The sequence below is a fragment of the Saccopteryx bilineata genome, chromosome 5 (genome assembly GCF_036850765.1).
Source record: "Saccopteryx bilineata isolate mSacBil1 chromosome 5, mSacBil1_pri_phased_curated, whole genome shotgun sequence".
In the NCBI taxonomy this organism is placed as follows: Eukaryota; Metazoa; Chordata; class Mammalia; order Chiroptera; family Emballonuridae; genus Saccopteryx; species Saccopteryx bilineata.
In genome coordinates this window covers 10,225,394-10,246,663 of record NC_089494.1, presented here as the reverse complement: position 1 = coordinate 10,246,663, position 21,270 = coordinate 10,225,394, and the positions used below count along the sequence as shown (strand labels likewise).

Here is a 21,270-nt window from a genome sequence, read left to right as displayed (position 1 = left end):
ATTATATAGTAGTTTCAGGTGTACAGCATGGTGGTTAGACGTCGGAACATGGCCGAGAGATTAAACGGCAGCCTTGAGACAAGTCTTTGGTGTGGCTTTGCAAGGCCACATCCTGACTGTTTAGGGGAAGCAGCTGGTCCCTACAGCCATTTTCCTACATGCCTGGGGGGTGTCAGTTGGTCACCTTTCTCTGCACTTGAATCCACTGTAGACTAATTTGATTGACCCAGGCTCTGCTAATTTGCTTGATGAGCAAAGAGACCAATAACTACGATGAGGCTGCAGAGATCTGGGCTCTCAGTCCTAGAGGCTGGGAGTCCCCTGTGCCCATCTTTTCCATATGTTGTGTTGTGTGTGATTTTTCTTGAGTCCTGCAGCGCCTTCCTTTCGTGCACACCCACGGCTGAGCTGGTCTCGGCAGTTAGGCATTTAGATAATTTAGAAAGTGATCCCTCGATAGTTCTAGTTTCCATCTGGCACTATACATTGTTACTACAGTATTATTGGCTTAGTCCCTGTGCTGTACTTTACATCCCTGTGACTATTACTGCCAATCTCTTCACCTCTTCCACCCACCCCCAAAGCACCTCCTATTTGGCAAATGTCAGTCCATTCTCTGTATCTATGAGTCTGTTTCTGTTTTGTTTATTTTATTCTTTAGACTCCACATATAAGTGAAATCATACAGTGTTTGTCTTTCTCTGTCTGATTTATTTCACTTAGTGTCATACCTTCTAGGTCCATACATGCAGCCACAAATAGTAAGCTTTCATTCTTTTTTATCGTCAATATTCCATTGTATATATCATATGTACCATCACTTTTTAAATAGACAATTTATTGACTTAGGTTGCTTCCTTCATGTCACTGCAATGAACATAAGGTTGCATATATCTTTTCTGATTGGTATTTTGGATTTCTTTGGATAGATACCCAAAGTGGATTTGCTGGGTCATGAGGTAGTTTTATATTTTACTTTTTGAGGAATCTCCATATAATTGTCCCTAGCAGCTGCAACAATTTCCAATCTTACCAAAAGTGCACGAGGGCTCTTTTTCTCCACATCCTCAACAACACTTGTTTGTTGATTTAGTGATGATAGCCATTCTGATGTGTAAGATAATACCTCATTGTGGTTTTAATTTGCATTTTTCAGATGACTAGTGACAATGACCTTTTTTTTTCATATATCTATTGGCCATCTGTATGTTCTCTTTGGAGAAATGTCTATTCACGTCCTTTGCCTATTTTCAAATTGAATTGTTTGGGGTTTTTTTTGGTGTTGAGTTTTATAAGTTCTTTATAAATTTTGGATATTAACCCCCTATCAGATGTATCATTGGTGAACATTTCCCTTTTGGGAGACTGTCTTTTCATGATGTTGGTGGTTTCCTTAGCTGTGCAAAAACTTTTTAGATTACTGAAGGCCCATTTGTTTGTTTGTTTTTTCCTTTGTTTATCTTGTTCAAGGATATATATATTACTAAGAGACATTTTAGAGAGTTTACTGCCTATGTTTACTTCCAGGAGTTTTATGTTTTGGGGTCTACATTTAAGTGTTTAATCCATTTTGAGACTATTCTTGTATATAGTGTAAGATAGTGGTCTAGTTTCTTTTCCTTCCTTCCTTCCTTCCTTCCTTCCTTCCTTCCTTCCTTCCTTCCTTCCTTCCTTCTTCCCTCCCTCCCTCCCTCCCTCCCTCCCTCCTTCCCTCCTTCCTTCCTTCCTCCTTGTTCTTCTTCTCTTTTTTTTTTTGATAGTATATGTTCGGTTTTCCCAACATTATTATTCAATAGTCTGTCCTTACTGCATTGTATATTCTTGCCTTTTTGTTGTATATTAGTTTACTGTATATAAGCATGGGTTTATTTCTGGGCTCTCTATCCTTTTCCATTGATCTATGTGTCTGCTTTCATGTCAGTACCATACTATTTTGATTACTATAGCCTAGTAGTCTACTTTGATATCAGGTAGTGTAGTATCTCCAAGTTTGTTCTCCAGGTCTTTGAACTTGGACCCATCCCCAGCCTGATCTAGCCTACAGCCCCTTCTGAAGGAGCCCTTCCTGAGAATAGGCTGGCTGTCCCTCAGCTACCTCCCACTGCTATATCTTGTCCACCTCACCCTCCACACTTGGTTCTTTCTGGTCTTGTTTATTCCTCTTTATAAAATAAATCCCTTTGTGTCTAACTTTTGAGACATTTGCAGATCTCACAACTGGAACATTCTTGCCATTGCAACAGTCCTTTTACTGTTCCTGCAGTGATGCTTTCAAATAAAGTCTCTCCTTGCCCTGGCTGGTTGGCTCAGTGGTAGAGCGTTGGCCTGGCGTGCAGAAGTCCCGGGTTCGATTCCCGGCCAGGGCACATAGGAGAAGCACCCATCTGCTTCTCCACCCCTCCCCCTCTCCTTCCTCTCTGTCTCTCTCTTCCCCTCCCACAGCCGAGGCTCCATTGGAGCAAAGATGGCCCGGGCGCTGGGGATGGCTCCTTGGCCTCTGCCCCAGGTGCTAGAGTGGCTCTGGTCACGACAGAGCGACGCCCCAGAGGGGCAGAGCGTCGCCCCCTGGTGGGCGTGCCGGGTGGATCCCGGTCGGGCGTATGCTGGAGTCTGTCTGTCTACCCGTTTCTAGCTTCAGAAAAATACAAAAAAATACAAAACAAAAAAACCCAAAACACACACACACACAAATAAAGTCTCTCTTTGTTAATGCCCAGGTTTGTTTTTATTTGACATTACTCTCTGGCTGACTTGAGAATGTTTCTTTATGTAAGCATATTCACATCTTCTTCTCATTGAATAAAGTGCCTGGAAGTCTCAATGTCGTATCTGCATAAATTCTAGTAATTTATTTTCTGAATTCAGAAAGCATTGGTCCATCATCCTCTAAGGATGGCGAGTTTACCTCTAGCTTACTTGAGTCTAGGTTAGTTTATCCCCAGGCCTGGAGACTACTGTTTGTCTTGTGCCTTTGTCTCCTGTCCTTCTGACTTATAGTAAAGGCCACAGTCCATGGGCCTTGGGAAACGCTGAGGGGACAAAGTCCAGTTTTCAGGTTCCTGGTGGGATTCTCCAGATGAGGGCGATAGGCCCCTCCTCCCCTCCCCTAATGCCTCCTAGAGCCTCAAGCTCGGCCCCTCCAATGCATTATTTATATACCTGTGGTCCTCAACCAGTGGCTGTTTCATTTCCCAGGGGACCTTTGGGAATACTGGGGGACAGGTTTGGTTGTCCTCACTGGGAGAAAGTGGTTACTGACAGCTACTGGCCAGGGGTGCTGTGAAACATCCTGCAACATGCAGGACAACCCTCCGCAACAAAGAATTACCCAGCCCAAGTGTCAACAGTACCAAGGCTGAGCAACGCTGATTTACACAAGCGTTACTGACCCTAAAAGATTTAATCAGAGAACATCTGCTTACTCTGAGCTCAGAGGAGACCGGGGCTTTCAAGGTGGTATGGCTGTAGACAACATCTGCTCATTCCAAAACTGACAGCGTGACTGTGAAGCCTGTCTGAGGGATGTGTGTTGATCTTCACCCAATCACACTGTGGCGACTGATTTCTACTCAGGCACTTAAGCTCTCAGAGAGAAAAAGGATCAACCATTTGGCCACAGAGATTTATTGATTAGTTTGCAACAGTAAGTACAACATACATAACTTCATCACATGGTTACAGTCCAATGTTTGTGCTTTGTAGGATAAGTAAACATTCATAAGAGCACAACAAAAGCGTACACGATGCCCCGGGGTTTGTTTAAAAATAAATAGATCCTTTTTGATTATTTAACAGCACAAAGAATCTTCAGCTGGAGATGATGGATACATTTTAAAGTTTGACATTTGATTAGGTTACATGAATAACCTAAATTTGGACTATTTATATACTAAATGCTTAATGAGTATGGCGATGAATTCCGGGGGTAGGAGGTGGGATGGGCAATGTGTCTTACAAGGAAGCTTTCTTGACATTTCAACGTATGGATGACACACAGGACCAGCATTGCTGGTGTGGGCCTTGTTCCTATTTAAAATCACTTCATAATCTCTAAAAATACTGTAAAAGCATAGTCCTTCAGGAAATCTTTAATAAACACCTTCTTTGATCAAGAAAATAAAAGCCCGTGTAGCTCATTTAGTTGAAAGGAAAGCAGAGTTATTTAGGGAGAAGTTAGATACCTTCATTTTCCAAAAGACTAAATCTGTTATTAAAATACCAAAAGGTAACAAGGTATTCTTTTCTCCAAATTAAATGCCAATATCTTTGAATCCAGAAGAGTCTATGATCCTAACTGGTATGTCAAATCCTGCAACTGTCAGTATGCATGTCATCTGAAGAGCGGGTCTGCCATGTGGCTACCGACACATTTATAATGAGCCCACTGAGAACAAGCCTCAGTGTGCGGCTTAGGACCACACCTCTTCAGGTTCTATGGCTCTCTAAGATACCTCCAGATACTACTGAAGATAATTTCTTCATCATTTACAATAGAAATACAATGGCAGTGTACATTTTATATAATTTAACACACAAGCCGATTTTATCACAAAAGACCTTTTTTTTATTTTTTATTTTTTTCCAGAAAGCTTGCTCTTAGGATAAGAATTGTGCAACCACTTCAGCCCACAAATAGAGATGGAAACAAGACAATCTTTGTTCTCCCTCTCAGCTGAACACCAACCGTTTTCTGGTTAGTTAGGAATCCAGATATTGTTGGGGAGGTGTATAATATTTATCAGTGGGTGGGTTACAGAAAATAAATGAAATCACTTCAGTAGAAGACAATAAGGATACTCTTACATTTCTGTTAATACCCACTAATATTGGTCTTTTTTTTTTTTTACTACTTATTTAAGTGAGAAGAGGGGAGATAGAGAAACAGACTCCTGCATGCACCCTCACCGGGATACACCTCGCAACACTTGTTTGGAACTGATGCTCTGCCCATCTGGGGCCATGCTCGCAACTGAGCTATTCTTAGTTCCCTGAGGTGGAGGCTCCACAGAGTCATCCTCAGTGCCTGGATGATGCGCTCAAACCAACTGAGCCATGGTTGTGGGAGGGGAAGAGAGAGAGAAGGGGGAGGGGAAGAGGAGGAGAAGCAAATGGTCACTTCTCCTGTGTACCCTGACTGGGAATTGAACCAAAGACATCCACATGCTGGGCCAGCACTCTACTACTGAGCTAACTGGCCAGGGCCTGATATTGGTCTTAAAATGAAAAATTTTTATATTGAAGTTCTAGAAATTTCCCATCAATATTTTAAGTGTTCACTTGAATTGATCGCCCTGTAATCTGCTCAAAAAGTAACATAAAGGTTACGGCATAGTTTAGAAAATTATTTTGATCAGTGACTTTGTTTTCAGTTGATTCACAAAATTAGAGACATTATACATTGTATAATATTAAAAATATGCAACAGCAGCTTTCTTAGAGTTTGGGCCTCATTATAAGCTTTTGATTTGAGGCCCAGTAAAGTTTCTGTTTCCCCAGCCCCTCTCATACAAACTCTTGAACTCACCCACAGGTGGAATGGATTTGTACAGGTCTATATTTTGCTTGTCCTCAGATTTATTCCATGGGCAGTAGCCTGGGACAGCAGATTTTATTATAGCTCTGCTAATGTGATGCAATGTTTGAGGAAGTGTAGGGCATTTAGAGCAAATCAAAGCTGCAATACAGGAAAGGAATACCGTACAGGGCACAGCTGCCTTATCCCAGTTCCAGCAGCCAGTCGAAGAGACTCGGGGTCCCGCCTTTCTGCTCCTCACGCAGCTTGCAGTACTGAACCACGGCATGGAAGATATCCCCCACCTTCCAGGACTTCCGATGAACCAGCCGCACGACATCTAGAAACTAAAGCAAAGCCCTAGGTTAGAACTCACCTGTCACAGAGGATCCTCAAAGTCATCTCATTCTACCACTCTCCCAAAGCCAATGGCTCTCCTGACTAATTTTATTTTTGTATCTCTGGTGACATGATACTATTTTCCAAGTCAGTCTATTTTTTTTTACTAGACAGTTTAGCTCATTGGAGAGTTCTTTCAACTGAGCTGGAATTTTCCTCCCAGCAGTTGCTATTCATTGAGGGAAATTAGAAGGAGTTCTTCTCTCAAGAGTCTCTTCCGTGTTTAAACAGTTTCCTCTGGTCTGATTTTCTCTGGAGTAGACTTTCTTGGATAGGACTGTATAGCATGGCTCCAAATCCTCCCATTGGTGTCACAGATCATCTCTCAATGGATGTAGACATTTAGGCCAAATAAATCAAGTGCCAAACTTGTGCGTTGGGTTCCTACTGCTTCCTCATTTCATCATTGGAAGTCCTCTCCACCAGTGGTCCCCAACCTTTTTTGGGCCACGGACCGGTTTAATGTCAGAAAATATTTTCATGGACCAGCCTTTAGGGTGGGACGGATAAATGTATCACATGACCGAGACAAGCATCAAGTGTGAGTCTTAGACAGATGTAACAGAGGGAATCTGGTCATTTTTTAAAAATAAAACATCGTTCAGACTTAAATATACATAAAACAAATAATGTAAGTTATTTATTCTTTCTCTGCGGACCAGTACCAAATGGCCCATGGATCAGTACCGTTCCGCAGTCCGGGGGCTGGGGACCACTGCTCTCCACTACCATCAAGCACTAAGAGAGGCTGCCTTTCCATTGTAACAGGAAAAAGAAAGATTGAGAAAACACCCAAGATTTATCACCTATTATTGCTACTAGCTTCAGTTGACCACAATTTAGAAAGTTTCTGACTGCAGATAAACTGTGAGTTGCAACGTGGGAAGACAGGGACATTCTTATAGATCATTCCCTTTACGATACTTGGAGATGGAAAACCCAGCCTGAAGACTTCTCAAACTCCTTATTAACATACTTTAAAAAAGTAACAATTATTGGGAGCCCAAACCTACAAGAAGTACTTTCATGCATGTAATCTCATTTAATTCTGTCAACAACCTTATGCAGTAAGAATTACCAGGTGAAAAAATGGAGGGCCTGAGAGAGGAAAAGGTGTGATGCATAGTTTTCTAACACTCCAATCCAATTATTATTATTATTATTATTATTATTATTGAGAAAAAGAGGAAGGGGGAGAGAGAAAGAAGCATCAACTCATTGTTCCATTTCCTGTGCCATTTGGTTGCTTCTCATATGTGCCTGACCAGGACTCCAACCAGCAACCTCAGACTTGATCTGTTGCCTAGGTGACACTCGATCCACTGTGCCTTCGGCCAGGGCAGTGGATTTGTCCAGTACTATGTATATTTGTCCTCCAACACCTGGCTGCATTTTGGTGGTAGGAGAATGTGGCATTGGTATTTGGAGCATTGGGAGAAAAGGTTGGCTGGTGATTTGCTAGTTTTATGAAGAAGGAAGACCCATTCAGAAGATGAGGGGGGTGGTTTAGTTACTCTTTTTTCCAAGTTTCCTTCTAGGATGTTTTACTCTGCTCTTTTGTGTTTGCTCAGATGTTTAAGATCAGCCAGGAGATTAAATGCTAATTTTTAATCTGTCTTTTTTCTTCTTTCCAACTTGAATTTGTTAATTCGTCTCAATTACCGAGAAGTCATTTTCTAAAGAGCTACTATTAAATTATGTTTCTTCTCGCAGCTGTGATAGCACCAACTATTTGCACAGTTATAGGAATCAGTGCTTTATTGTACTCGCTTGTCTTGAGTTGACTCAATCAGAATAAAACAGTTTTCTAGGCTGAAAAATAAAATACTTAACTTGTAATGCATGAAAACATAAACATTATCTCAAAGAGTTTTAAGGTGATATAAAAAGGGAGACAGATGGGAGGCTAGTGGCAACGATATTATAGACAGTAACCTCCCAGAGAAGAATAGCATCTTAGCTATCCTTCAGCATCTTGTGCATACATTTAATAGACACTCAATAAATATTTGCTGAGTGACAGATGGAATGAATGTTCAAATGTAAGTCAGGTACATTCAAAATGATCAAGAATACTATTTGGAATATGGAGTGACATCTATAATCATTACAGATAACCTTGTCTAAGTAGTTATTCTTGAGTTTTATGTAACATATTTGAACAGATATAATTAAAAATGAACATGCATATCTTGGGGCTGTTAACTCAATAATCTTCTCTTGAAAGGATGCTCATCAGAAATGGTTGGAGGCTGTGGATCTAGTCAAAGGCTGAACAGAGCTTCAGTTGGGGCAATCGTAATGGTCAAGGAGCCAAACCAAAGCTGGACATGGGGCAGGCTTACTCTGACCCAGTGACTGAGAGTGACATGGTGGGGGTGGACACCCAGGACCTCTCTTGAGTGCTTATTACAAGCAGTGGAGTAATGGAAGGTGAGGTCCATCAACTCCCCTTGCCTCAGTGATACGACTCCAGAGAGGCTTTCTTGTCCAGGAGGCCTCATGATTTTGCCTAGCTTCCTGTCTGTCCTATTCTTGCAATTTCAGAAAGCTTAATCCTTTAGGTTAAGGCTTTGCTTGAAATGCAAATCCCCTCAATAGGGGAACATTCCCAGCGGCTATGAGCAAGTTATGGAGGTGGATAAAAATAATTTTGTGAGTTGTTACTTATATCCGGATGTGTATGAGTGATCCGAGGCATGTTTTCTATCGGAAAAAGTAAAATCGGGAGATATCAGAGAAAAAGGGAGAAATGCTAAGATGTCTTTACATGATTTAATTAATCAGACTTTTCTAGCCCTTGCTGGAAGTCTAGAAAGGAGGTGTTCTTGGTGCAGAAGGCACGACCATCAAGTTTCTGGAATCTCACTGACAGGCCCACAGGTTGTTGACTTCTCCTCAAGATCATCCTTAAAGGTCACCAGTGGCCTTAGGCCAGACAGATCCCTTGAGAGTGTCTCCTCTCCATAAACATGACTCATACAGATGCAGTCTATCTAAAGTACACAGAAATATAAAATTAGCCTTAGCTTCTTTCTATTTTCTTTTTGTAAATCCTGGTTCACTGGACCACCATTTTGTTCCCAACTTTTATATTCTGAGTTACTGCTCTAAAAGAGAATCAAAGCTCTAGGGCAGATAACAGTTTTGAAACCTATCCCAGCAGGCTCTGGGCTGCAGACCTTTCTGGTAACCCAATGTCAGCTTCCTTCCATCCCTTTGGGACTGGCTGACGGAGGCTCTCCCAACGTGGTGACAGCTATAGGACGTCACTGACTGACCCAAAGTTGTCAGAATGACCCACCAGCGAGGCCACTGTGCCACTAATTTGTGGAATAGTCACAAGGCTAGAATCTGCCTTATGATTTCTAAATCCCGATCGTTATTCCAATAATACAGCTTTTAAAAATGATCTGGTCCCACTGAATGCACTAGGAACACCCTGCTCGGAGGCAGTGATAACTAAACCCCCGACTCCGAGACTTTGAGACATCTCTGCGGCTGATGAAGGAACATCTTAGTTTTCTCTTCTCCCTTCCTTAACAAAACCTTCGAGATAAAAATGCAGCTTTTTTTATGTGTGAAGAAGCCAGAAAAAGACATTTCCAGCTCATGACCCTAGCCTTGTAAATCCATATTCTAAAGAGCAGCTGGTCTGATATTGTGCCTGTTGATGTTACTACCCTGGTCATTTCACGAATCAGCTTTTATAAGTCAGGCATCTGGGTTCTTCTGGGGGTTTTTCTCTTTACAATTAATTGGAAAAAGAAAGTCAAAATTGTTCTTTTCCTGCCATTTTGGAGTCAGTAAAATTAAGTTCCCTTTGTCTATGTCACAGCTGGCGTTTCCTTGAGCAAATGTTTTGGCTTAGGAAACCAGAAGAATGTGTGTCCTGTGATGGTAAATCATCGGGAGATGCATTGGAGGAAAAGTATTCACGTGGCAGGTGGCTCTTATATTCTCTAATCTACTAAATTAGATTGTTTACCAAGTCATACGGTGTGATCTATGGGAGCTGTTGCAAACTATGTGGGCTTTTTTTTTTCCACACAGATTTCTGAAAGCAGCGACTTTCTTTTGCTGCGAGGCAGAATTCCGCCTCATAAAGCACAAGTGAGCTGGTCTTTACCTTGTCCCTGCACTTATGACCTGTAAGGCTGTGGTTTTCAGCCTTGACTGCACCCTAGAACCACCAGGAATGTTGGCCAAACCCTGATGCCTGGGTTTCATCCCAACAGGAGATTCTGATTTAATTGGTCAGAGCACCGAGGACTATTAAAGCTCCCGCATGATTCTAGCACATACTGAGTCTGAGAACCATGGCTGAAGAATTCAGATCGAGAACATTTCTTAGGTTTATAAGCAAAGACACTTAATATCTATTATGCACTGAATGTATCTCACGCCCCCCAAATTCCTACGTTGAAGCCCTACCCCTCTGTGTGACAGTATTAGGAGGTGGGGACTTTGGGACATAAATAGGTTTAATAAGGTCTTAAGGATGTGACTGCCATGGTAGGATTCATGCCCGTATATGATGAGGAAGGGACTCCTGAGCCTTCTCTCTCTGCTGTGGGAGGACACAGCTGGGAAGAGGGTCTTCATCACAACTAAATCTGCTGGCACATTGTTCTGTGAGAAATACAGTCTGTTGTCTAAGCCACCTGGCGGGGAGTATTTTATTATAGTCACCCAAGCTGACAAAGGCAGCATCTAATTCTTCTGTATTTTTCCTTCCTTTGATACATATTTCTTTAAAACTGAGATGTTCAGGGCAGTGTTTTTGCAAAGGTCAGGTTACCAGTCAATATCATCAACACTTTCCCGATATTCTCCTTCCCCCGCTTTGCATGCAGAACGAAGTAAGAGACTAGAGGTGAGACGACTTCTTTTCTGACCCCCACTTTCTTAGGAAGGTAAGCATACATGCTTCCTCTCTTTCCTCTGTCCTGTGCACTGCTTCCAAGAAAAGAAAATGATTCTCAAAGCAGGATTAAAAGTGAAGAGAGGAACCTGGTTAATGTGAGGCTAGTCACCAGCCCACGCTAGCTCATGGAGACTCATCAGATTTAAACAGAAGAAAAAAGTCGGGAGTCAATGATGCTCTGGACCCAGAAAGGAGAATGATTAGTTAGCCATTGGTGTCATTTTTTAAAAACCATTTGCTTTCATGATTCTTTCTTGTCTCAGACAAAGTGCATTAAACTGAACTGATGTCAAGGTCATTGTGAATTAAATTTACAAACTGTTTTAGATCCTCAGGTATGAGGATTCTCAGCAACTGTTGCCCTGGAATTTAGCATATTTAAAAGCATATACTTCAAATTCTGCCTCTCCTTCAGGTTATTTCCTGTGGAAGCCAGTTTCAAACTCTGGCACTCATCAGAATCACTGCCCTTGAAAGAAGTTGTTAAGAATGTATATTTTGGGGCCCCAATCCTAGAAGGACCTAGAAATAAAAATTATAAATAAATGTGCCAGGGGATTCGGTACATTTGGCTCGTAGCCTCAGTGTAAAATTTACTATTTCTGTGTGTTTCTTATCTGCCTTGTTCAGAATGTTTCCTTCACAGCCCAAGATTGCTCTTGGTTTATGTTCTCCCTACCTTGGATCTCCCTTGAACTAGAACATAAACACCAAGAGGGTAGAAAATATTGTGTCTATTGTTCTCTGTATCCCCGGAACCTAGAACAGTGCCTGGTGTGTTGTACATGCTCAATGAATGTTGAATGAATATTCTGAATGTATGACTTTTAAGTAGACTCAGCATTTTAATCAATGGACAAAACAATTAAAGAGGAAATTCGAAAGTGAAGGCATCCTTTATCAGAGAGAAGTCATAGTACACTGGGTGCCCAGAATGTTTGGAATTTGCCTTTTGAGTTCAAATAGGGCTGGGATTAGTTTTAAGCTCACTCTGGGTGCTCCCCAAACTCTAAGGTCAACAGTGGGAAGAACAAGCCGCTTCAATGTTCATTCGTGACATCCTGTGTCCCATAACTTCTGCCTCCCTTTTCACAAGGCAGGAGGCTTAATAAGTTGGAAACATCATCCCTGGCCAGTTGGCTCAGCAGTAGAGCATCAGCCCAGCGTGTAGATGTCCCAGGTTCAATTTCCAGCCAGAGCACACAGGAGAAGCACCCATCTGCTTCTCCAACACCCCTCTCCTTCCTCTTTGTCTCTCTCTTTCCCTCCCAAAGCCAGGGGTCCATTGGAGCAAAGCTTGCCTGGGCACTGAGGATGGCTCCATGGCCTCTGCTTCAGGTGCTAGAATGGCTCCAGTTGCAATGGAGCAACGCCCCAGATGGGCAGAGCATTGCCCCCTGGTGGGTATGCCGGGTGGATCCTGGTCAGGCACATGTGGGAGTTTGTCTGTCTGCCTCCCCACTTCTCACTCAGAAAAATACAACTAACTAACTAAATAAATAAGTTGGAAACACCATAAGGGAGACATGATGGCTAAATTAATTCATTCAAAGAAATTCAGAATTCTCACAACTAAGGACTAAAGGTATCTATTTCTGAATGGTGTTCAATAGTCAACTGATAGTAGGAAAAAGACCCTTCTAAACTGAACAGAGATGCCTCTCTAACCTTCTCCAAGCTCCTCCACACCACTTAGCCACCTGGTTAATAAAAAACAATCAGAATGAGGTCTCTAAATGCGCTACTGACTTAAGAAAGTCAATATTGTGCTTAAGGTTTTGCTTTATTTAAGCAGTTCTGTCCCAGAGAGCAAACAGTGCTCATTTATAGAGAAGCCACTGTGCTAGAGAATCTTAATTCCCTCCTGTGCCCCACCCCCTTCCCAATTTAAGAAGGAGAAGATTTTGTTCTTCAAATTACGTGACTTGGAAGTAAAACCCTGATGCTAAATGGAATAAATAGCATCATCATTTAATGTTTCCCTTGGTAATACTGGTGGAACACTTATTTTCTCGGCAAAAATATATCAGTGATATCCAAACATGGAACCCAATACCTTTTCAATTCTGTCTTCCTGAGATTTCTTAAAGTAGATGGTAGGGATCCCGAGTTCAGAGGCAGCGATCCACTGCAGAGTGGCTCGAAGCTCAGCGTCGGGACACTCCGGCTCCAGGTCGAAGTTGATCACCAGCAGGCTGCCCTGGCGGGCGGCAGTTTCCGCCAGGGCTCCGGGGACGCATCCTGAACACAGACAACCACACCACCTTACTACACCTTCTGCAGGGAGAGCGCGGACCGCGGGCCAATTGTGTGTCAAAAGGATGGGAATGTGGCTTACCCTCTCTGTGTTCTGACTGTCCTCTAAGAATCTCCTTTTCTTCTACTAGTTCACTTTGGGAGAAAACAACAGTATATGGTTGGTAATGTTTAGGAAGAGTAAGCTGTAAATGGAAGATGAGGTGATGGTTTTACTGATCTCAAAACTTCTGAAGTTTCATTCTACGTTCACTGTTTCCATAGATGCTAGAAAAATAGCCACATGGCTCTTATGTAGGGCTACTGGGTCTTCAATCAATACCCTTTCCCTAGACAACAAAAAGGCCAGAGGCACTGCATGGTGTCAGTGGGGATAATTAATGTGGAAGACTCAGAGAGGCATCTTGCTCAAGCTTCTCTCTATTAACACCCAGAGGCTTGGACCATCCAGGAGAGAGTAGGTTAACTAGTTCTGATTGGGGGGGGGGACTTATCCTTTAACTAGTTCTGATCGGGGGAACTTATCCTTCTTCCATACTTCACCATCATTTAAAGCAGTGGTAGTCAACCTGGGTCCCTACTGCCCACTAGTGGGCATTCTAGCTTTCATGGTGGGCAGTAGCAAAGCAACCAAAGTATAAATAAAAGGATAGATTTAACTATAGTAAGTTGTTTTATAAAGATTTATTCTGCCAAACTTAGCAAAAATCTGACATAAAGTACTTGGTAAGTAATTATTATTATATGCTTTAACTTGCTGTAACTCTGCTTTATAAATTTTATAAAGTAAAGTTCCTTCCCTACTTTATAAATCACCATTACTGTAGAACCGGTGGGCGGTTAGAAAATTTTACTACTAACAGAGATACAAAAGTGGCGGTAGGTATGAAAAGGTTGACTAGCCCTGATTTAAAGGATCATATGTTTCTATCTTAGTGCCATGTTTTTTTCTACACTATGATACCAACATAAAGTTGCATTTTAGCTTAGGAAAATATTATTTTCCTACATGGATATGTATTTCAAGAAGGGAAAAGACAATCAATCAATAAGCTTCAGAAATTAAATTGTACAATAAAATATTTCAATGAGTTGACATTCTACTAACTCTACTAACTTCTTTTTATCTGAAGAAGGTAGTAAGCTGGAGGTGGTTTAGAATAGGAGAGTCATGCCTGAAGTGTGTATTTCATCAGACAAGTAGATGTTCAACATTCGAGGTGGTTTTGCATAGTGAGCACTTAGTAGTGAGCCTTGAAGATGGTGGGTATACTCAGAAAATGCTTCCAGAATGGGACTATATGGCCCAACAGTTAAAAGGAAGTGACCTTTTGGGGAAGCCTGTGGTTGTCTTATATTTTTGTCTTATCTAAAAATTAAAGTACAAGTGTACTTAAACCTGTCTTTTTATGAGAGAAAACTCTCTCTTATATTGCCTGTCACTGCTAAGATCTGGCTGACAAATTCCATTCTATTCCTAATGTTGAGAGAGCCTTAATTGTTCTTAAACACACACTTAACAATTATATAGAAGGGTGGCCAATCACCTAAAGGTCTAGATTTTCTTCTAGATCGCTATGTGAGTGACATTAAGTAAAATGACATCTGCTAGGTACAGTTGCTGCTCTTACAGAGCTGTGCAATGCTTCTCTGGATGGTGTTGGTCTTGGTTTTACCTGAATTCATCTAGTCTGTGGAGCTGTGGGCTCATACCATGGAGAAAGATGGAAAAAGGAGTTAAACAAATGTCTCTTGAAAATAAAGCCATTCCAAAGTACTGTTTTCATTTGTTTTGTTTTTTGGTTCTCCTTTTAAAAAACAAAACAAATCAAACCCAAGATAATATGCGTGTTCATCTCTATTTATGGGACAAGAAAGGATGCATTGCCATCTTCAGTTTCTGGGGAGCACACCCACACATGGGATACTTGATTATGTCATAGAGCAAAAATGCTTTTGCTATTGAAAGTCATTGAGGAAATAGGTTAGAGAGCAATTAGTCCTATTATTTTATTTTACTTTTTCCCCCCTGAACTTTCAGAAATATCCAAATAATAAGCTAAGTCAGTGGTTCTCAAAGTGTGTGCCAGGGTGCCCTGGTGTGCCCTAGAAGATTTCCAGGTGCGCCCTATGGTATTCCAGAGAAATATGTGCCTGTTGGGGACCAAAAAACCAACAGGGTTTTTGGAGTTTAGATTTTGGGGGGACAGAGGTGTGGGGAATTGGCTGTAAGCTGACAGTTTGTCCAACTCCCCACCTCACTTGCCTGATTAGGTTGCAAAAGGCTGTTAAGCTGTGGTGCTGGATTGTTTACACTACCCACCATGTTCCCCGGAAAGACTAGAGGCAAGTTTTTTCTATCCTTTGTTTGGTGTAAAGTTAAGATGATATTTATGGTGGGGTTTTTTTGTACTCAACACAATTAAGAGTAAAAACAGAGGAATTCTTCAATGTATTGACAAAGAAATGAGAGTTTTCCTTTCAAATATATGCCCAAACATTGAACAAATTGCTAGGACACATCAGGCTCATGTTTCTCATAAACACAAGAATGAAAAAACTTAACACATCATGCCGGGACCTGCCAAATTTACTAAATCTTACTAAGAATGTATCTATATATATAAAAAGATAACATTTTGTCATTTTTTTTATTTTTTAACCCCTCTTTTTTTTATGAATTCTAGAAAGCATAACTCAAAAAATGTAACATAAAAATGTTTTTTAATGTCAGAATAAATTTAATTTTGTCATATTTTTTCATTTAACTACCATAAAAGCATGCTTGAACTTTATATTTTTTTCTTTAATAGTTGACTTAATTATTATAACATATTTCTCAGAAAATTGTATATAGTGCACCTACACTTATTTGTAGGATTTTAAGCTGATAACAACAGATACTACACTTGATTTTAGCCAAAAGGCCAAGAAGCGATTATTTGTAGGATTTTAAATGTGCCCCGACTTCAAAAAGTTTGAGAACCACTGAGCTAAGTCATCATGGTCAAAAAAATAGATTGCAATTCATTTAATTTTCCAGAAGCATCACAACTTCTAGATGTAGTCCTGACCTCTTGTTCCTCTCCCCATCGTCTAGTCATACATATTGTGCTTCCCTGCGTGCTTCTTCCCCTTGTTCTCTGAAACCCCCTCACGGAGGAGGGGCAGAGCTACTGGGTGGGGAGGACACATCTCTATCACGGCACCGCTGGGTGTTCGGCACACTTAGTAGTGATAATCCCAGGTGTCTACAAGTAAAGGGAAAGCCATCGCAGTATACTGTATTGAACAATAATCTGTATTGGTTGGCATGGCAAAATTTAAATAGATTTTTGCTTTTCTGTGTTCAGTTAGGTAAAATAATATATATTTCTAGTTATATGGGTGAGCTTTATCTGAGATGATTATATCATAGGGGGCAGATTTGAAATCCAGAAAGGAGGTGATGGTAGGCTAGGGCTATTCTAGGCTTGAGTTCTTGCTCCAGTGACATAGAACCACACATGCCTGGGAACCACAGCAGTACAGACATCATGACATCGGTGGTGGGGCACAACCTGAGTGATCACAATGGGTTGCCAGATGGAATTGGGTTGGCGGTCTCACAATCACTGCATCTTCGTGGCTACTTACTTAATCATGGGAGAAGATGGCATGCTTTCCTGATAACTGTCCAGGTCCATAATGCCAAGACTGCTAGTGGCACTACTGTTGCCATTGCTGATAAAGCAAAAGTTTACATATTAATGCCAGTCTCCACCACCTGGCCACACCGCCGACACGGATAATCTACTGATCCTAGGGGTCCTTCCTGCAGTCCCCGGGAGAATACTTCTTGGTGTCTAGGATTCCTACGCTGACATTTATTTCTGATAAAAATAGGGGAACACACAACAAAAGACATTTTTCGCTCAAGCTAACTGCCATCAACATTTTCTAATTTCCGTGGTGGTGTTTTACATTGGGTAGATCACACCAACTAGGTGACAATCAACGTGACATTTTTCTTCTTCAGTCTAGTGACAGTGAAGGCGTTCATCTATTAGCAGAAGACCCATAGGGACGAAGCTGCTTCTGAGAATGCTGCCTGGGGAAGATTCTGGAAAGTTTATCTGCCTGCTTTTTCGGAAACCGGGGGGCACACATTGCCTTTGCCATTCAGGGGACTTTCCTGAGGGACATTCCACAGGATGTGCACCTGGCTAGGATTTTGTTTTTAATGGAACTACAAAATTCACAAGTACAAGGCTGGGGCATGCCAAGTTTTATCACTCTTTTATCTTCAACTCTTTGAGTGGCAGCAACACCTGCTACCTTCGGTATGATGGCAAAGGAGAGACCACTTATTGCATCCCTGTCATAGGTTACACCATCAACATACGGTCAACTCGCTAGCCTGAAATTTCTTTACTGAAACAGTAGAGTTGAGCTATTCTTTTAGGTTCTCTGCACTTGCAAAAAGAGGTGCATCCAGTTTCATACAAACCACTGCGTTTCCTCACACCTTCTCTATTTTCCAATGACGTCTTTCCAAGTAAGCTTTCTCAAGGGTGAGAGTAGGTGTGTTGTAAGGAGACAGCCCTCCCTTGGGAGCATTGCGAGTCATCAGCTAGTCACCCTCCATTTCAAATTCCTGTCATGAGCTTTGCGTGGGATTACTGGCTATACTCACTGATTGAAATCTGATGACTTAGACCTGGTCCCGAGTGGAATGAACCCTGTTAACTTCTGCTAAGTCCGAAGATTCAAATTATTTTTTGTTTTTGTCTCTGCATTGTTTTTGGGATTTCAGACAGATTGTTCAACATTATGAAATTTTCCTAAGTCCAAGTGGAGTGAACTGCCAGAAAACTCTCAAGGAGCCAACACCTGGAGTGTTGGCATCCCCATTTCAATGGGACTCGCTAGACGGTCTGTCGGAGCAAACAAGACTTCAGGCTGACATGTGGATATTCTTCTTGGTTTTACCTCTCAGGGGAATCGTTTTCAGTTTATATCTGCTGACTGGCTGGGTTCCAAGATCTGACCTCTCATTAGCTCCTCTCTAGTTTTTCTAAAGCAACAGGAGAGGGCAGGGCAGAGAGGAAAGCAGAGGGACAGTCAGGCCAAACACCACAACAGTGTGGCAACACTTGCCTCATGTCAACCCAGCCTGGGTTGCATCTGAAATACAAATGAGCCAGAAAGAGAGAATCAAACACATTGGGTGTAAGAGAAGCTCTGATTAAAAAAACACAGTTTCACCATTGAATGCATGAGCTGGGGCTCGCAGAGACGAGAACACAGCTGACTCGGTGCCATGGCCAAGGTCACAGAAGCCATAATTGGATATTCGAATACCTGTCAGCAGAAATCCTGACAGGCTGGCACCTTGACCGAGTAGGAGCTTTCTTTTTTGTGCTATTAGGAACCTTTGGCATTAGGAACCACTTAAAATGCATTTCTGGGGTCTGTGTTGAGACCTGTTTCCCTAAGAAGTCAAGTGGAGAGCAGGTACCTCATGGATCGCTCACTGAACTGCAGAAAGCTACTGGCGTCGTCTGGGTTGTCCTCCTCGTTGGCAAGCTGGCACCAGCTGTCTGTGCTCTCCCCGCTGCTGCCAGGAGGGTTGGGGACCTCATCGGGGGCTCTGCCATCTGTCGAGACTTCAGCCTCTGGTACATCTCTGGCCTCAAGGCTGTCACTGTGGATGGTAAGCTATTATTACCAAGAATAGGAGCACAAACCTGCATGTTTCACGGGACCTCGTTGGATGCTCTGTTGAGTATGACTCTTCGTCATACTGAGCAGGATGTTATTGGATACAGGTGCAGTCTGTATTTTAGGCCAGTACTTCTGCTGGTACCCTGGGTCCCATTTTGCCTTTTCAGGGTAACTCTCCATCAGTTTTCCCATCTCTTCTTTCTTTTAATGCTCTCAATTCATTTCAAAATCACCTATAAGTTCCCTGGTCCACATACATAAGAATTATTGAGGGGCAGTGGTGTTTGAACTGAAGACACCCAGAGCCTCCTCTCCAAGGATTATGATTCAGGGTTTCTGCAGAGAGACCCAGAAACCTGCATTTTAAACACCCCCACCCAGGAAGTCTAATGCAAGTGGTATGTGGAGCATGCTGGAAAAAATATACCCACCCCAGCCCTGGTGGTTTCCAAAGTCATTTTGCCTAGACATGCCTCTATACATATTTTGCACTTGCAGACACATTTTTACACTATCTTCTCCCTTAAAAACTTCTGATTTTTGTCAGCACCACTTTTCTGGATTAGTGCTTTAGACCAGTGGTCCCCAACCTTTTTTGGGCCACAGACCGGTTTAATGTCAGAAAATATTTTCACGGACCGACCTTTAGGGTGGGACAGATAAATGTATCACGTGACCAAGACAAACATCAAGAGTGAGTCTTAAACGGATGTAACAGAGGGAATCTGGTCATTTAAAAAAAAATAAAACATCGTTCAGACCTAAATATAAATAAAACAGAAATAATGTAAGTTATTTATTCTTTCTCTGCAGACTGGTACCAAATGGCCCATGGACTGGTACCAGTCCACGGCCCGGGGATTGGGGACCACTGCTTTAGACCAAGTTAGTGCTCTGAGCATTTATCTTTCCTCCCCAGGCTCCTCTGAAGTCCTGCCTGTCTGGACACCTGTAGATTGGAGCTTGGTTCTCTGTTTCTCCTCTAAGTGTCTCTACAACCAGGTCCGATGGTTCTCTGCTCTCCTTTCCAGTCTGTCCCTCAGCAACCTCATCCACTCTCCAGCCTATGCGAATAGCTTCTGAACTCCAGCCTGATTCAGACACTCTAATCAGCTGGCCTGACCAGACCCGGTCTGCCTCATTACAATCTCAAAATCGATGTCTCTAAAATGAATTCTGGTGGCCCTGCATCCTCTTCCTGTGTTTCTTATTTCCATTGTTCTTTCTGAGCATTTGGACTTAAAATCTTGCAGTCTTCTGCATTCAGCCTTTTGCAGTCAATCAGTTGCTGTATACTTTCAGTTCCACCTCTAGAGTATCTCTCACACACTTATCTCTGTCTTTACACTCATGACATTACCTTAAATTCTTTTAAACTGCTGGAATTTTAGATTTGGAATACACATCATGGATTTCCTGTAGATTAGGATGCAAAGCTCAGTGAGGTCCAATGAACTGGTACCAGATGTTAGACCTCGAGTTTTGAGACCCGCGGGCATTGCTCCTGCTGTTACTCCTTGGCCAGACTACCCTGTATCAGCCTCCAAACAGAAGAGCCCCAACTGTTTCTGCTCTCTCAAAACCTTCTACACACAGCTTCCTAACTAATGTTCTTAAGACATGTCTTTGACCATTCTTGTCAAAATTCTACAAGAACTTCCTGAGGCTAAACTCTGTCCCTCGTGTATCAATACTTCTCCTGCCTTCCAGGTTTTATCTACCTCCACTCCAGTCATTATTAAGCAAACAAAACCATCTGTTGCTTCTCAAACATGCCAGGAATTTTCTGCCTCTTGGTCTTTGCCCTGTTGCTTTCTCTGACCAAATGCTGGAGGATTGAGGTGATCTGAGCACTGTTCCTGAAGCCCAGCCACTGTAAGTTCCCTAACCCTTACTCTAACCCCAACTCTTACTCTTACCCTAGCCCTAACCCTAACCCTCTACCACCTGTCAGTAAGTCAACCTCTCTAAGAGAAATAATAATATTCATTTCACCAGTTTTTTTTTACATCATCTAAATTAGAAAATAAAATTTATTTAATACATTTAGCTTAATGCCTGGACCCTCACCCCGAAGATTCTTTCTTACAGCATTCTGGAAAGATGCAGTATTGCGGTGTGGCTGTTTCTAGCATGCCATGTTGCTAATATTTGGTAAAAAAGAGGTCCTTAATAAGCTTAATTTCCTCTCATAAATGCTGATATGCTTCCAAATAGAGCCAAAAGAAAGGAGAAGAATCAATGCAGCCAGAGACATTTAGAGAATTTAGTTAAATTCAAATGAAAGCCAAATTCACTGATAACAAATGAAAACAATATATATATTCCACAAAAAGTGGAAAGGAGCCAGTACAGAGAACAAAGGAGAGCATTCTGAAGCCATTTGTTTGTTTAGTTAAAAAGTCATTTCCTGAACTAATGTTTTATTAAATTAGGGCCTTATGTTATTAGGAAAAGTCATTGCAGGATA

At 41.9% G+C, this 21,270-nt stretch overlaps 1 protein-coding gene and 1 pseudogene across 2 annotated transcripts in view; both read right to left on the bottom strand.

Moving 5' to 3' along the window:
* Window positions 1-3,639: 3,639 nt before the first annotated feature.
* Window positions 3,640-21,270, bottom strand: part of SPHKAP (SPHK1 interactor, AKAP domain containing) — a 125,066-nt gene continuing 107,435 nt past the window's right edge. Inside the window, exons 9-13 of one of the 2 annotated variants that reach the window (XM_066280176.1) lie at window positions 18,595-18,780; window positions 16,731-16,817; window positions 13,177-13,229; window positions 12,895-13,079; window positions 3,640-5,859 (exon numbers count right to left, since the gene is read on the bottom strand). In XM_066280176.1, the coding sequence (XP_066136273.1) occupies window positions 5,716-5,859; window positions 12,895-13,079; window positions 13,177-13,229; window positions 16,731-16,817; window positions 18,595-18,780 (655 nt within the window). In that variant the 3' untranslated portion in view covers window positions 3,640-5,715. The remainder of the gene's footprint in view (window positions 5,860-12,894; window positions 13,080-13,176; window positions 13,230-16,730; window positions 16,818-18,594; window positions 18,781-21,270) is intronic. The other variant, XM_066280177.1, reaches the window with a different exon arrangement.
* Window positions 15,903-16,033, bottom strand: LOC136307000 (U2 spliceosomal RNA; annotated as a pseudogene).